The sequence below is a fragment of the Balearica regulorum genome, chromosome 1 (assembly GCF_011004875.1).
Source record: "Balearica regulorum gibbericeps isolate bBalReg1 chromosome 1, bBalReg1.pri, whole genome shotgun sequence".
NCBI classification, from domain to species: domain Eukaryota; kingdom Metazoa; phylum Chordata; class Aves; order Gruiformes; family Gruidae; genus Balearica; species Balearica regulorum.
In genome coordinates, this window is record NC_046184.1 from 102466512 (window position 1) to 102483850 (window position 17339).

A 17339-nucleotide genomic window follows, 5' to 3' on the forward strand; every position below is an offset into this window, starting at 1 on the left:
AAGAACTCCATGTAGGTACTCTAAGCATCAGGAAACAAAACCTTTGCATTGTATGTGAAGAAAGGTTACAAAGCTTGATATCAGCAGCTATAATGTTGAAAATATTTTGCCTCTGCATGCTCGTGCATGTGCTTTACCGCCGCCCCACATTAACTAGCTAACTGTGCTAACCTTTGCGAGATTATCAGCCCTTAGGCACATGGCAGGGTCCCATCTCCAGCGGGGAACACTGAGCATCGGTGAGAAATGAGAACGTCAGAGAAGGTGAATCAGTGACCTTAAACAAGCAGCAGTGATGCTGCTCAATGCCTCGTTATGGCCAAGGATGGGATATACCCATGGGAGCTTGTGGGACTGCCACTAGACCTGAGCGCCAGGTACAGGAACACTAGCTGAGTACCTGCCTTTCCAAAGAACAGCTCAAACTCAGCTCCCCACTCACCAGCTGTACACATCTGAGTGAATCATTTCAAGTAAATTGTGTAAGTTCAGGACAAAGCCATTAGAAATGTGCCATAATTGCTGTCATTATTTACAGTAGAGTAAGCTTCCCAGTACAGAGGTGACAACACTGTTCCTACTGTGTGCTCTGCCTCAGCATACCATTTGACTGCCTTAAATTAGTGCCAAGTAGAAGTGACTTTTTTTTTATGCTTGTTATCAAAGGTAATTCTTGCTAATAGGCCTTAAAGTTTGATTTGGATAGGCTTACCTATAAAAATTTGGATACAATTTACCTTACCTTAAGACTTTGTGACCTGAGGGGAAAAAATTAGAGAATTATCACTGGTTTTATTCATTTGGGGTTTCTCTGCATTGTATTTTTCTTTCTGATTAAATCCATGTGTGGACATACTTACACCAGAGATAGTGTGTTAAACTAAAAAGAGAAGGCCCTTGCACTCTGAAATAAGTATCCACACAAAGCATTTATTGCACTGTACATTCCCACTCTCTTACACCCCACTAATTGAAAATAATCTCTTGTCATTCTCTAGATGAGAGAGATAATCGTGGGGGGAAAAAAATCCCAGTGCCAGAGCTCTACCTATCAGAAAGCCAGGCACTGAGAAACTGAATTAATGACTGTAGCACCCACCAGGGATAGATTATCCAGCTATCTCATCAGCCCTGCTCATTGTTATTAGAAAAGCCCATTACCATATACGTGTTTTTTTCACTGTTTTCCCAGGACTGAAATCGAGTACCTGCAAGTAGTAATGGCCAGATACATTTTATTTTTCCATAAACCAGACCTGATGATTTAGAAAATGTCTAGATAATAGGCCCACAGAAAGCAAGAGGAGTTTAATGTTCAAGACCACTTAGAAGCAGTGTGTACAAGTTAAGTGTTCTCTCTCTCGTGTACATTAAATTATGTCTAATACCTATTACAGTGACCATAGGCACATTCAGCTATGGAATTAGGCTCCTGGATTAAAAAAAAAATACATTTTTATGGATGAATGCATTGCTATAACCCCTTAATTTAGAAGAAAACTTCAATTTAATAACTCAAAGGGGAGAAATTGTGCTATATACTCTCTTCAGGTTGTTACCACCACTAGCATATAGCAGAGAAAGACCAAGCCTTAGCCTTTAACCCCCACATGTATCGACAGATCATGAACTTTCCAAAAGGATGAAAGATACATACAGTTGAGAAGATTAGCACTCAGTAAAGGTGGTGGCATGCATTTGTGTACCTTTGATGCACTAATGTTATGTATGTTGAAACTATCTGATATGTATATAAATTTTACTTATATTCTAAGTTATTTTCTTAAAAGGCTTCCTAGAAATGCTATAAGCCTGGACTTCCTCCCTCCCAATAAAGCATTCTTATACAGTTGGTATTTCAGGTAATGGTTTGTAGTTCTGTTTTGGTAATACTTTAATTCTTAGTCATGTATCATGTTGATGTGCTTATTCATTTTAGCATGCTGTAATAGTTAATTCAAGAGCAGACTTACCGTAACATTGTGATTTCTAGTCTTGAAAGAAGTCTTACAAGTGAAGACTAATTGCAGAAGCACAACAAAATAAAAGAAAAGGTGACACATAATGCCATTGTCTTGCAAAAGAATGACAGAAGGCTAAGTGGAGGAAGCAGCCACCATTTAAACACATCTAGCTGTCACCACAGAAATACAAACAAATTAGAGTAGAATTGTTTAAAGAAAAAAAAGCTGGATTAAATCAATTTAATGTGCTGCAGCTCTTAGACTTAAAGAAAGTGGCAATTCTTTTTCTTTTTTTTTTTTTTCCCTGTAGGAATAACTTACTGGGTAATTGCCATCAATCACTCTTGATTGGGGACAATCCCCTAGATAATACTTCTGGGGGTGGCTTTATAAACCTGTAAGTAAGAGTTTGGTTGACATTTTGACTAACGTGAGCTGCGCTATTTTTGAGATGTTTGTGGGGTTTTTTTTCTTGCTCTTTCTTTTCTCATGGGTAACTTTAGGCAGGGTATTAAAACTAGAATAGAGGACAAAAAAAGACATTATAACTTTATAACCTGTGGTTCACCTGTCTCTGAAGTACTGTGTAGCATTGTCCCCCTCATCTGAAGGACACAACAGACCTAGAAAAGGCCCCTATACAGGCAAGGCTGATGATCAAAGGTAAGACAAAGCTACTGTTTCTCTCACAGATTTCATTTGTGTGCATGCAATGCTCTACAGGTCTACTGCATTATGAGCTGTATTGAAAGGCTGGATGGAGGCAGGCTGCTCACCATCTTGCCTAATGTAAGAAAGAACTAGGAGTAAACATGTGAAGCTGGAAAGAGGCTTAAGAAAAAACCAAAAGTGGTGGGGAAAAAAAAAAAAATCTGTGGAACTTCTCTACTAAGAGATGTTGGTGCTAGAAGTTTTATATATATATATGGACAAGTTCACAGATGAGAAAGTTGCTCAAAGCTGTTGTATACAGAGGAACTTAGACAGGGCTCTGGAAGTGCTCTGAACTGGAAAGAGGTAGAGGTTGGAAGACTATTAGGGGGAGGAAGTGTCATCTACGTTTACCTTGTTCTCCTATTTTCCTGGGCTTTGCTTATGGGCACTTGTGCACTAGGATTGTGCGTGAGAACAGACCTCGGTCTGCCCCAGCAGAGGCATTCTTAGGTGTGTGCACAATTGCTTTGTTCTTCTTGGATGGAGGACTTTCAGAGTCAGTTGCTATTAAGGTGTCATCAAGGATAAAGGAGTTTAAGGATTGAGTGGGGGGTTTTCTTCTAGTCTGTTAAGAGTGATTTAAAAGGAATTTGAGTAGTGGATGCAATTTGGTTATAGAAAGCTACAACATAATAACTGTAATTGAAATAAATATAAGCAAGCCTGCAAACCTACACCACTTGTCACTCTTCTACTGAAAGATTTTTATACAGATTAGAGCTGCAGGACTTAAAAGGTAACTGCTAACAGAAACACCAGATAGATATTGGCAGTAGTTCTATGTCAGCAGTCTTAATGACACCAAGAAGCAATGCCTTTAGTACTGTTCGTCAAAAACCCCAGAGAGGAAAGAACTCATAATAGAATTATGCCCAATTCTGACAGTCATTAAAAGGATAAAGTGCACACTTCATTCAGAAAGGACATAAGCCTTGGTGTTCAACCAAAATACAATCAATCAGTAACATTTTACACCTAACTAATTTCACATTATGGTTTCTCCTTCAGTGCCTGAGGGCAGTACTTGAGCACCAGTAACAGACAGAGGGGAATATAAACTTGATCAAATCTTTACTGAATGTTGAGTTGAAGTCAAAAGCCCATAAGCAACTATGACAAATATTATGCTGCTTTATAGTTCAGATCAAAGGAAAATTTATCGAGCTAACAGGAGTCCAAAGAAAGCCCACTAAGAGACAGATGCGTAAGACTAACCCTACAGAGGACAAAGTCATTGCGGAATAAAAAGCCTTTTATTAGATTTTTACAAAATAACTTGTAAAAAAAAAAAGAAAATTCACTTCATATCAGATATATGCAATATATAAACTTACACATTCCTACCCACTACCTCACAGACTCATAGTGTCCATTACTTCCTTCAAAGAGAAAGAACACCTGCCTTTCTATGCCTAGGCTCACCTGTTTTTTCTTTCTCCGCTGACTTCAATCCTAAAAAGCAGATGGTGTGAGAACAGTACATTCATAGAGGTTACGGTTTCCTGCTACACTTTTTCTAGCAGCAAAGTCTCTTCATGAAGTTTGTCCCACTACAGTTGTCCTGACTTCATTCTTAGGAGGTATTTTGCTTTTCTCTTTTTAAAGCAAAGATGATTTTGTAGATTCTGTTCAACGATCAGCCCCACTAAATCAACACAACTGAGGGGCAAATAGTCTCCAGCGGAGTAAGGGCTGAGGAACTTCACACCATCTGGGACAACATAACTGGGAACTGCATTCTCAGACTTTGTCATCTATTTAAAATATCAACAGTTCGTATTTCATTAGCCTAATGCGTTCCACTTAAAGCTAGAATCATGCTGATGCAGTTCAGAGACCACAGAAAAACCTTCACAGAACCAGAACACTTTTATTATAGTGTTTAGCCAAGTAATTATCAGGTTATCATCCAAAATTGTTCTCAAAACTAAAATTTAGCTTATCAATGTGATCAATTGCATCTTAGTAAACAATACAATTATGCACAGTTATCTTCCATTAAGAAATACTGTAAAATATATACAAATGTTGTTTCAGGCAAATGTCCTTTTTGCAAGCACCCAAGTTGCATTTCTGAACAAGTGCATTTCTGAACTTCAGCACTGAGTCCCATCAAGTGTATACAGAGGTCTCTCCATAGTGTTTTGTGAAACCATCTTAGTTACATGTTTAGTCACCTTTCAAAGACTCATTCTCAAAAAAATCACAAAGGTACAAGATTTATATACATAAAGGCACAGCAATTCTGTTAAAACCAGCTATGTTACAGTATAATAGAGTTCAATCAGTGCCTTTCATGCAACAAAGTTCACTAACAAATTTAAATCCTCTCCCAGGAAAATTAACCGCACAAGGACTGTATCCTTCCCTTTCAGTAAAAAGAATAACCAGCTGTTTTTTAATCAACTCAAAGTTACTACAGGAACTTGAAAGAAATACCTAAAGTGTTTTTTCTTTCTGCCTAAATTTGCGACACTTTCAAGGCTATTTCTCCTTAAAAGAAAAGTTTCCAACTAAGCAAAGGTGAAGTTTCATTTGTGCTAAAATGACAGACAGATTTTTTTTCTATAGTGATAGTTTTATAAAAATGATATATATATATATATAGGTGCTGTCATTGGAGGCATCACCACCGGCCACAGAAAAGCCAATTCTAAAGATAGCTCAGGAACTGAGATAGAAGAAAACTTTGAATTCAGGGGACAGATTTAGATCAGGTATAAATGAATTTATCATTAGAACTACATCCCTAGTTGGTCCAGTGCTCAAAAAGACTCTATGCAATGGACGCAACAAGTGTACTTCTCCTTGTAAATTGATTCAAAATATTCTCCCCTCTCCTTCCTCCCGTACCAACTTCAAGTTGTCACTTCTGAAGCTTCAGAGTTTTCCCAGACATCAGTTGCATTGAAAGAGTATTTGCACTTTTTACATCTGTCTGCAGAGCTGAATAATTAGAAGGCAGACTGTATATTGCCATCAAGCTAATCAACTCCCAAAGCTTTGAGCTGACGTTCAATCTCTTCATCTGATATAGTAGCAGCTTTTGATGTTGATGCAGATGGTAAGCCTCTGGCAGCTGATGGAGCTTTGGCCATCTACAAGAAGACAGAAGTTTTCTTCAGTCAAAATAATACATGTTATGACAAGCTGACTTCTAGAATAAGACTGTAAAACAAAGGCTGCTAAAATAAACTATTTAAAAAAAAAAAAAAGGAATGAAGGGGAAGCAGCATATGAACTGGGTAAAAATAGCCATACCTTTCCAGAGATTTCAATTCCTATCTCATCAAGCACTTGGTTAACAATATCTTGGCTTTCTTCCTCTTCATCAGAAGCATCAAAAATATCATCCAGTGTATCATTAACTTAGAAAAAAGAAAAAATCCACACTGCATTAAGCAAAAAGCTTACTAAAATAATCTAGTACCATTGTTCTACCCTCCCAGAATGTAGTAGTAATACCACTGTATAAGATACCAACAGAAGGCACCCCTACGTTGGAGAGGCTTTCTTACCTCTGTCTTGCAAAGCCTGTGAGCACAGCTAGAGCAACAACAGGGTAAGGCATGACTGCTTTTATAAAAATGTTTAGTTTCACCAAAATAGTTCAGTTGCTCTATCTCCACCCCCCACTAGATTTTAGCATTTCTTAAAAAGATCTTCTACAGTTTCATTAAATTCCCTTTCCTCTTCCTCCTCCAAGTAAGTTGTGAAATTGTTAACTACTCAGCTAATTTCTGAATTGCAACAATTTGTTTTGTTTGCTCTTCAATTTTGCTGCCAATTTCATTAATTGTAGAAATAAAACCTCAAGCATCAGTATTTCTAGACTGGCTCTACCCTTCCAAGAGCACTGTGGGCTGCAGCTAGCTGTTCCCTGCAGTGCAGAACTTACTCATTTCTTCAGTCATTTCCATCTTCATGTTTTCCTTCTGGAAATTCTGCATAGTTTGGAGTGTCTTTTGTGGATCCATTTTCTTATTAACTGCTTGCATTGTCTATCAATATTGAAAAAACCCCTTAGTCATACAATGACACCTTAGCAAATACCAATAAATACATTAAGAAGGAATAAGACTTTTCTATTAAAAACACCTTCAGTCCAAATTTCACTTTCCTTGTCTCTTTACATCCCATGAGAACTGTAGATACACAATGGATCAACAGTACAGTCTGAACCTAGTAAGAAATACTGTGATCTACTACCCTAATAGATATGCTTTTAAATGCGTGCATCTTTCTTGCTCCACAACCCTTCTCCCGTCCAGATATAAGGACAAATCTGCCTGATCTAAACAAAAACAATGGGACAATATTTTCTAACTTGCATGCTATACACTTTAAAGAGGTAAATGGCTGCAGGTTTCTTAGTCTGTAAGGAGCATTTATTTGAACCACCACTAGAGAACAGGTACTAAAATGCAATTGTTTCTTTATAATTTAATGGAAAAATTACTTTTCTCTGAAAAGCAAATACTGAAGTGTTCAGGAAGTACACATTAGCTTAGGGTAAACCTCTGTAATGGGTAGAGATCTTTCTGTGACAGTGTAATAAACTTCATCTGTTTTACTACAAGCGTGCAGCACTGGCTTTGCAGACACTGGTAGTGAATACTTTCTTCTTTCCTAAGAAGCAAACTACTGTATCTCTCATGGGAAGTCAAAACCTAAATATAGACATGAGCAATTCAAACATAAAGTCTAACCATCTTTGAGAAGATAAAAGAGTTGGTTAATTAAAAGGGACACTACTGGCTTCGTGAAAGCTCTTCTGTGTTCATGTCTGAGTTTGTTTAAAGTGATAACATATTATGCTTCTAATATTACTTGAATTTCAAAGGCTGGGTTCATAGTCACATTATTTGAATTTAAAAAGCTGTTCTGGACTTAGAGGGTATTGGTTCTTTAGAATTCTTATACAAGAGTTATAGAAAATACGGGTCAGATGCATGATGAAAAGAAACAAGTAACTATTACCTGGACTTTACTATGTCCAAAGTTAGTGTCATACATACTATAAAAAGTATATAGAAAATACTTTGAAAGCTTCACATTCATGTATTCGTCTTGCTCGTTGAGACAATTGTTTCCATATATTTTTCACTGATTGTTGTATGAGATTAAGAATAGTATATAAGCTTCAAAATGAACAACTGAATACTTTAAACTTCCTGTGTTGATAAGGCTAAATACTCACTTTAAAAGCGACCAGAATAATTTAACGCCTTCCTCTCCAATAATGTCACACAAACTAGTCCATAGAAGTACCTGCTGTGTTTCAAAAACCATCACTTTTGTGGACACTTGTTAATTTATTTTTTAAATATTTTTGTTTTTTCTACTGACTTAACCTTCATAATTAGTCTAGTGACACTTTGGTTTTAAGAAATTTAATCCAAGATGTCTCATAGATAATAACAAGTCAACCACGTAATAAATAAAAAGCAAAACCAGCTTGTTCACATGCAACACTGTTGTAGGAATACAGAGTAAGCTGTTTAACGTGATCAGTTTTACAGTCAGACAAGCCCCTCCTTTGTGGGTTAGTCACACAAGATGGAAAGACTGCTATAGAGCCACAACTTTGTATCACTGAACGGCTGATACCTGCCAACATACCACTCCTAAAAGATACCTGATAGCAAAGCCTTAGCAATAATTACTTTCTGCACTAAGCTGCATTGCATTACTGAGTTTAACTGGCATGTAACTGGATTTAACTTGGACTGTGATAAAAGCACAACTTGTCTACAATGATGCACACTAATTCTGTTTCCTACACCTCAAGCTGAACAGTCCTCCTTGCCAAAAGCAAACTCCCTATTTATCAATTCAGGGAAATAGGGGAAGTTCACAACTACCTTGGATAGCTGAGGTTTTTCAGACTCTTACCAGACGAGATTTGTGAGAAAACTCAATGCAATACTGTTTCCTTAGAGCACAGAAAGTAAGAATGACTCCAGATTAGATTTCCTTAGGAACTTAAGATCTGAAGCAATAACCTACTTTTTGCACAAGCTATAAAGCTACTGTGACACACTGCCTTGATTTCTAGATGAAGCATTTATTTTTATTTTATTTTTTATTTTCCCAATAAAAACTGCTTGTGACAAGATATACAGGCAAGACATTGTAGCGGCATGGTATGGGTTTTTTTGATGTACTACAAGAGTTCTGCCACTGGCACGAGAGTTTATTTTTATCATGCAAACATTTGACAGATGCCTAGCCCAAGAAAATATGCTTAGTTAGGTGCTAACTGGCTGGATTGAGTATACAAAAATTTCATAATATGAATCAAAGTACATTTCCCTACCGCATCCTCAACACCATTTGGGGCTTTAAGCAGTAAGTTTTATCCCTTCAATTATCTTATACAAAATAACACAACTTAACTTTTGCAACCACATGCTACATTTTAATATAAAGTGTCTTGTAACACCTTACTTTTGCTGTAGTTGACATCGCTCCTGCCATCTTCATCTGAGAGTTCATGACCTTTGTTTGAGTTGACATAGAAGTGACTTTAGAGCTAACAGCGTATGTTCGATTCTTCTGCTTCCGCAGTTGGACAAGCTGTTTTGCTAGCACTTTACAGGCTTCTTTGTTACCAGTCTTAGCCATTTTCTTTATTTCCAGTTCCTGTTGAAAAAGGTGTAAGATGAATTCTACAGAATTTTCATTCCAACAAAGACTATAATTAAGCCTTAACACTAATAATTAAATTGCAAAAATTAACTATCCTCTTGATATTTTTTTTTAAGACATTTAAAGTTTTATAGTCTTCCTTGCTTTCTACCAAGGCTATTTAGTAGAATAAATGCAATGCTGTTATGATTTGACCAGCAGAAAAAAACCACAACAAAACTGAATTATAGTATAGCAGCACACAGCTCCCCAAAAGGCTTCAACTTCTGCATAACATCACATTCACTTATATGTGCACATTCAATTCCATATCTGGAAAGGGAGTAACACTTAAAAAAACCCCAAAAGTGAAGAAATTATTATAGCCAGCTAACTATTAGCACCATGACTCTAATCATGTTTGATTTCTTGCATTCACGGGCAATCAAACCACATCGCCCATGGAAGAAATGGGGAGTTCAGAGGTGCTTTTTAACACTTTTTCAGCCCTGAGAGACTCTCATAAGCTTTTGAGGGAAGAATTAGACAAAGTTAGATAAGTAATAATTATAGGCTGTTTGTCTACATAATTTAGCTGGACTTAACCCTAGGACATAATAAAAGTGGTATAATTTGCCTACGACATGTGCTTAAACCTTAAGACAGACACATCTGTCTTACAAAAACACCCCAAACCCCAATCTATCAATTCAAAGAGAAATAGCAAGCTATTTAGCCCAGAGGTACCAAGAAAAAGTTTGGCACAAATAATCTTGTCAGCTGGGATTTTTCAAAGTATGCCTTCCGATTTGTGATTTGGTAATGTAAACTTTTCAACTAATCTTTCCTTTTCAGTCTTTTTAAGAAGAGCCTGCCACAGTATCTCAGTTCTTTGTATATGTCCAATTGTACATTTTGATTTACCATTAAGTAAAATCAGCCTGTAAGGACCAGCTTTCTCTTGTGATTCTTCAGGAGAATATACCTGCTACAGGAATACAGTTGCTTCACTCTATGTGCATTGGTAGTCCAAAAAACTGCACTTTTAAGAAGACATGTTGCTCTGAAAAGGTAAATACTGATCACCAGGATACACATAACAGTCATGTTTAAAGGCAAGTGTAAGTGACCCACTACACTGGCTTCACTACTAGGAAAGACCATGGTTAAGTTTACTATAGAGATGGCACTGGCACAAGATCTTCTCTTAAATCCGTAATTTCTGAAATTTTTAATCCAAGAAGGCACAGATCAGCAAATAAGGAGCATAAGACTGTTCAAACATTAGAGGCCTGAAATATATATAAAGCTGTTCTCTTTGTAAGTAGCTCACAGAGACCACAAAAACAAATTTCTACAGCATGCCCAGAATATTATCTCCTTTTTTCATACCTCAAGTATTATGAAGGATAGGAGGGATTACTTTGCACACTAGCAAACACTAGCATGCACCCTCGTTTTAAAGCAAACATTTGAAAATAGGGATTTTCTCACTGAGATGAAATACCTAAATAGCATTAATAACCTGATTTTCAAAGTGAAATACAAACCTACATCAACCATTGCTAAATCACTGCAGATAATCCAGCTGCAGAAATCAAACACTATATATAGATGATTTTATTCTTAATTAAGAAGAACTTGGATAAAGAGCTGCAATACATTATTTGCTATTGAGAGGTTTAGGGCAAGCTTATTCAAGTCAGTTACGTTCTGGAAATAAATAATCAAAATTCATACAGTCGTATGAGGTTACTGAACTGAAACAGAACTGTCTGCATACTTGAAGGTATTTTTATACATAGAATTAATATAACTAGGTTTTCTTGGAGTAGTAGCTCAGAATTAAGGGGGGGAAAAAAAGTCTTTCTGAAGAAAGTACATAACAAAATGTTCTGAGACTGACTGACAAGCCCTTAGTCCTTTTTCACCTGATCTGACTCTGCAAATTAATATTTATTGTCCATTGATTCTCTCATCCTAACAGCAAATTTTAACTTTTTCCAAGGACATTTTTCACTTCTCCTTATTCTCCTCAGAAATCCAACATTTCTGAAACAATTTACTGTAGTAAGCAACCAAAACTTCAACCTGAGTATTCATAAAAATTAAGGTTATTTCCAGAGTTAGAATATTTCATACTTAAAAAATGTCTTATCTACGAGTAGCCTATTATATCTTAGGTGTTCAAGGCTTCCAGAAACAATTTCTCTGACCTCTTTGAGTTTATTATTCCTTGCTCTGGGTATTCATGCGACCTGCTGCCATGAAACACAACCTCACTAGCTACTGAAACAGTGGCTGGATTTGCATAGCTTTTCCCACAGTCTGAGCATGTCTTCATGCATCAAACCCCGCCATCTGTCACATCCACTTATCCAATTATACTGCCACACAGGTGCAGCATCCATTCACTGAATACTTGATAGCTCGTACACACTTAAGTTTTAAATAGATATTAATTTGGGCAGATAGTTTTAGGGAAGTTCTATATAAATGAAAATAACAATCCTACAGGTATTCATGATACCCTGTGGTTTTTCAAGTACTTTCTCCCACAGGAGACTCATGGTAACATATGATAGCACTGACAGTTTTTTCACCACAAGACCACTGATTTACAAGCCTGTCAGAAAAAACCTTCTGAAGGATAGAGAATGCTAGGAATGGAAGGGAAAAATGAATGTGCTTATTTAAATCTAAACACACTGTTTCAGGCTTTTCCTATATTAAAGGCTGAGAATCACTTTTAGATGTAAGTTTTTTCCAACACAATTTTAATAACTGAGAAGTCAAAAAGAGGAAGACAACTTTTTTTAGTGTTCGATTCTTAGACCTTGAGTTGTACCTTTAGCACTTTGCAAGTTTTTGTCTTAGATTGGGGGAGTGTGTTTGTTTTTAAAGAGTAAAATAAAGTTCCCTGCTCTACTTACCAGTTGTTTTTCCTGTTTTTCAAGTGCTGCTCTATCTCTGGTTATAGCCCTCTGTGTACCTCTTAACTCTCGATTTTGCTCCTTTATTATATCTGGAAAGAAAACATTTATAGCTGGGAAAAGTTTTCAGTACTACATAAACATCTTGTCTGCTAGACACTCTGCAGACATGCAGCACGTTTGACAGACTCCCTTTGTTCAGAATCAACTGTCAATTATCAAAGAACTGTCAGCATTTCAAATATATGAAATATTAGGAAAATACAATTTTATGTAAACAACATGATTACAGAGGCCACATCCCGTAACAAAAAGCTATTTTAGCTAGTATGTTCACCAGAGCCATAGCAAGAGCCTTAACCGCACAGTAAGAGTTAGGTACACGCACTTTTCTGCGAGTTCAACCCTAACTCAGGAATATCCTATTCACTGTGAGCCCACCACGCCTTCACAACCAGTCAGGTCTACTGCAACAGGTAGATCAGCTGAAGAAACCTTATATATGAGATCTCAGAGCAGTTAAAGAGCTCCCAAGTCCATTAAAACAGTGAAGATATTCCTAGATGCAAGTCCTGGATCCTGTTCTTCTCTGTCCTTATTCTGGTTCAGTGGAGATTTCTCTCCTCCACAAATGTACCACATCTGTGGAGCCCAACTTCAAGTTAAACTATAAAGCAATAGTGTTTGAACTTTTTCAATTAGCAGATGCTTAAGAATATCAAGATATGAAAGCGGATGCCTTAAATTTAATTTTTTATAGAAAATTTAAGTTTCCTGACAACTGATGTAGCCGGCATAATCTTGAACACTGTCTGCAGGTAAAACGTATCATTCTTCATAGGAGTTTTGTCCCCTGTACTATTTTAAAAGTACTTACCTGTCACATCCACTTATTAAAGCAAGTATTATTTACAATATAGGTCTCACTCATGCTAGTTGCAATTAACTTTTGTTAGAATTTACAGTACGTGCTTAGGTGTGATTCACCTGGGCAAAGGTAGAGAGGTCTGCATCTGACTCAGCATCCTCTGACCTTTATAGAGGAAAGAAGATAGTACTTTTAGGAAGAGATTCATCTACTCCTAACGTATGTCTACACAACATTAGATAAACTTTGGGTGGGACTTCAAAAGGAGCAGAATGCCACATCAACTTTATTTAGACCTCGTTCTTCTAATCCACAGAAATGACATCATGGCAGGGCACTGCTATTGTACTTACAAAGTTTGAAGCACGTGAAAATCAATACTAACAGGCAGAGTTACTAACAGAAATAAAGGCATGCAGTATAATTACTAGAAACTGCGGCCACCCTTTTAATTTTTAAGTCTTCTGAAAATTTTTCTACAAACAGAAAGAAACATTCACGTTCTTCATTCCTGCAATCAGAAATACTGTAAAACATCCATTGCTGAAATTACTTCAACCTTGATAGGTTTCAATCAGAAAAACCCCAAACCATCAGTGGCATTTAAAGAGGGCATATACACTACCCCCTTCCACCAATTGTTTTTGGTCAAACAAACACATATTCCAAACAAACTCTGTGAGAGACACCTGTTTTTACAGCGCTACTACTGCTCCGTGAATTACACAAAAGGCATCTTCAGGAGATGTGGACTTTTCAACGGACAATAACGAAGAGCTGAAAGATGACACAGAATACAACACAGCATTCTTCACACCGGCAAAGCAGCAGGGAAAATTATTCTGAAAACAATGCTACAGGCAAGTAATTTTGAAGGTAGACAAACGTATATTACTTGCACAGCTGCACTGGTGAAAAGAAAAAGCTTAATAGCTACATACAAGACTGTCTTTTATAACTGCAATAACTATTAAAAAAATCCCTTAGCGTAGGAAGCTTGAGAAGTATGAACTTCAAGATGATAAGGAACAAGAATTGTACTTATGTCAGGAGACAATAAGGGTGATCACGACGCTTATTTCTGTTAGTTTGAGCCACTATGTCAGATCAGAAACAAGGATACCAATAAACTGAAAACAACCACTATCTGCAGTTACAGGCTCTTTCACTTGTTTTTACAAGTGAAGGCCAAGATGAGAACTGGTCCTTGTTTCTCTGTGGTAACTGACGCAAATTCCTAGCTCTACTCCTGCAGGCAGAAGACGACGGGGTATTCCTGGGACAGCCTTTTGCCGACAGCCACTCCTGTGCATCATGCTGCCGCCTCACGCACCAGGACAAGGAGGAAACACCTCCATTCCTTAGAACAGGTTGGACAAGAGACACCCAGCAGGGCTTGACCTGGCTCCTACAATCCGCGTTGGTCATGGAAGCTTAGTGCCATCTCCCCCTTCCTCTCTTCGCAGGTGTTGCACCAAAAATGGAAAGAGACAAGTGGGAAACATACGTATGTGTCCCTTGGTGACATACAATTGGTTGAAGCACAGCGTCATTTTTGGCGTACCGTTTTTGAACCAGGACCCACCCGATTTGACACAGGGCACCCAACACGCCAGCCAGCCAGCTCTGGGGCTCCCGCCAACCCCCAGCCAGCCTCTGCCCCACAGCCACGTGTGGGGCACACCGATTTGGAGGGCTGACCGTCGCCCACAGGACTGCTATCAGGTAAGCAATCTTTTTTGGCTTCGCTTTGGAGAACGCTATTTCTGTGTTAAGTTGAAGCACTGCATCAACAGACTGACTACAAAATCATCAAGACCAACTTGTCTTAAGACCTGCGCTCCAAAGCCAAGGCCGCCAGCGGTGGCAGCTCGGCAGCTGCTCTCTGCGCAGCCGGGCAGCGGCTCCCGGAGCCTGCTGCCATGCTCGGCCGCCTTCCCCGCCGCAGAAAGCCGGCTCCCGCAGACCAGCACCGCTCGCGTCCCTGTTCCTTCTCAGCTCCAGCAACTCTTACGGGCCTGTTTTGTTCCCTCGCTGCCAACCAGAGGCGTTCCTCCTCCCTCACACACAGACCGGGACCACCAGGGCCCGGCTCCCACTGCACCTCGCCCCGGCTCGGCCGCCCCACAGGGCCCGAGGCCCCGGGAACCCCCCACCTCGGAGCCCCAGGGGGCCGGCCCGGCCCCATGACTCTCCCCGCCACCCGATCTGGCCCGAGGGCCGCCGGTGAGTCACTCCGCGCGGGCTGTGGCCTCCCCCGTTCCCTACGAGTTCCTGCTCCGCCGGGACACAGGGCCCGAGGCCGCCCCGCAGGCACCGCCATCACCCCTGGGCTCCCGCTCCCCCCGAACCTGGGCCGGGGCCAGGTCCGCGCCCGGGACCGTAAGAAGGCTGGGGGCAGCCGCCCCCGGGCTAGCGAGAGGGGCGGCGGGGTCCTCCCACGGGCATCGGTAGCCCCACGCCCCACTCACCGTCCACGGTCTTCTTCTTGAAAAGCGAGGCCATGGCGGCAGCCCAACCTGGAGCTGCCGGAGCCCCCCACAGCTGCCTCAGCGGGCTCCTGCCTCCTCCTCAGGTGACCAGGAAGCGGCCGGGCCGCGCAGACCCGCCCGGCTCCGCCTCCCCGCCGCCGAGGGGCGGGACGGGGCTGGAACGGGACGGGCCACGGCGCAGCCCCCGCCTACCCCGCGGCGGCCGCTGACCCTGCGGGGCCCGGGTAGCGCTCCTTTTCGGGGCCGCTTCTCCCCCCCCGCCCCGGGAGGGATGGGGCAGCACCTTTCTGCTGGGTTTATTTCCACACACGGGTTTAGTCACACCGAGCCGCAGGAAAGACGCGCCGGGACCGTCCCGGTGCCGGGGGCACGGTGCGGCGGGGGGACACACGGCACAACGAGCCTGGGAGCCGGCTCGGGGGAGCGTGGGGAAGCCCCCCCGGTGGCGGTGGCCGTGGTGTGCGGGGGGTCCGGGCCGTCGTGGCTTCCCGCTCCGTGCACCGCTAAACGGTTTAGGCTTTCTTCTTATATATTTAATTATTAAGAATTGGTTACATTCGGCAACGCAGTGCTCTTCGGGCGCAGCTCCCGCGCCGCTTGTCCCCGTACAACTTCGCCCGTGGGTATCTGGAGGGATTTAAGCTCAGATGGTAAATCGAAACACGCGTGGGGTTAGTTTCTGCCTGTGCCGCTGGATGAGGTGCGGGCTGAGCGCAGCGCCGGCCCCCTTCGCGAGGGTTCCTTCGGGAGCTGCCCCGCGTTGGACCCCGGTCCCGAGCACCGCTGTGCCCGGGGAACCCGTAACGCCGGCTGGGAGAAGCCTTTGTCTGAGGGTCGCAGCTACCGTGGTGCGCCAGGCGTAAGAGTATGGCAAAAGGAGTCATAATTTTCCTGGGTTTCAGTGCCTAATTACAATCCTCAATTTTTAATAAGGCGGTTTCACCATTGGCAATTACCTACATCTGCGTTGTGACCTTAGAAAATACTAAAGGAGCTGTAGTAGAAAATACAGAGCTATTGATTTGAACGCTAGCTAGATACACCTTCACTTACTTTGAAGTGTTGGGGGTTTGTGTTAATTTGCAAGGAAAAAACAAATGATTGGAAGGTGGTAATGCATTTTGATAGCTAGATATAAATTTAACCTGAGGAAGAATTGTAAGTTTATGGTGGCAGTACCCTAATAAACCACACTTTTATAACCTTGCATGGAAAAACAATCTATTAGAATATTATAATAGCAGTGTAAAGATGTATGTGGATATAGGAAGGCACAAACTATGTATTTGGTGTCAGTATTTCTTGATTTTCTGGAAATACTGATTTTGCTGCAAATAGCAAGTTTTCATTGTTTTTCACATGGCCTTTTAGTTATTTTTCACAGATTGTGCTAGACTGAAATCCAGATCGTATGTGATGACATAGATACTATGGAAGTTTAGCGATTCGCTGTGAGATAAGTTAAATAAAATACCCTCTACAAGTTTATTCCTGTATGTCTGTACTGTCTGTTAGGTCAGATCAGTCAGAGATGAGTTAGTAAGCAAAACTGAAATCCTGGCTTTGAAAATGCACAGATGAAGGGGAGGAGAGTGCTTGTAATTTAGATTCAGTTCCCTGCTTTACTTGAGAGAGAGAGGCCAGTCAGCTTAACTATGGGGTACTCTTAAACTGCACTAATTAGCTAGGAGAGCAGAAGAGCATTTTTCCACAATATTTCTTCATGAATGTTCATTTG

The 17339-nt window shown here is 40.4% G+C and overlaps 1 protein-coding gene across 1 annotated transcript; it reads right to left on the minus strand.

Annotated features, from left to right (window-relative positions):
• Positions 1 to 3912: 3912 nt before the first annotated feature.
• Positions 3913 to 15752, minus strand: CHMP2B (charged multivesicular body protein 2B). Its single transcript, XM_075769316.1, has 6 exons — positions 15581 to 15752; positions 12242 to 12333; positions 9129 to 9323; positions 6577 to 6679; positions 5940 to 6046; positions 3913 to 5776 (listed from the first exon to the last, which is right to left on the minus strand). Exons 1-6 carry the CDS (start codon positions 15612 to 15614, stop codon positions 5663 to 5665), a joined length of 645 nt encoding a protein of 214 aa, XP_075625431.1. The 5' UTR covers positions 15615 to 15752; the 3' UTR covers positions 3913 to 5662.
• Between the last annotated feature and the right edge of the window lie 1587 nt (positions 15753 to 17339).

Bases quoted from the DNA above. Each gene is read 5' to 3' on its own strand.
- CHMP2B (XM_075769316.1), bottom strand. From the start codon at position 15,614: ATGGCCTCGCTTTTCAAGAAGAAGACCGTGGACG. The intron at 9,324-12,241 runs GTAAGTAGAGCA...CTTTTTCAACAG, and splicing joins AAAAACAGGAAAAACAACTG to GAACTGGAAATAAAGAAAAT. The intron at 6,047-6,576 runs GTAAGTTCTGCA...CTTTTTTCTAAG, and splicing joins GGAAATGACTGAAGAAATGA to TTAATGATACACTGGATGAT.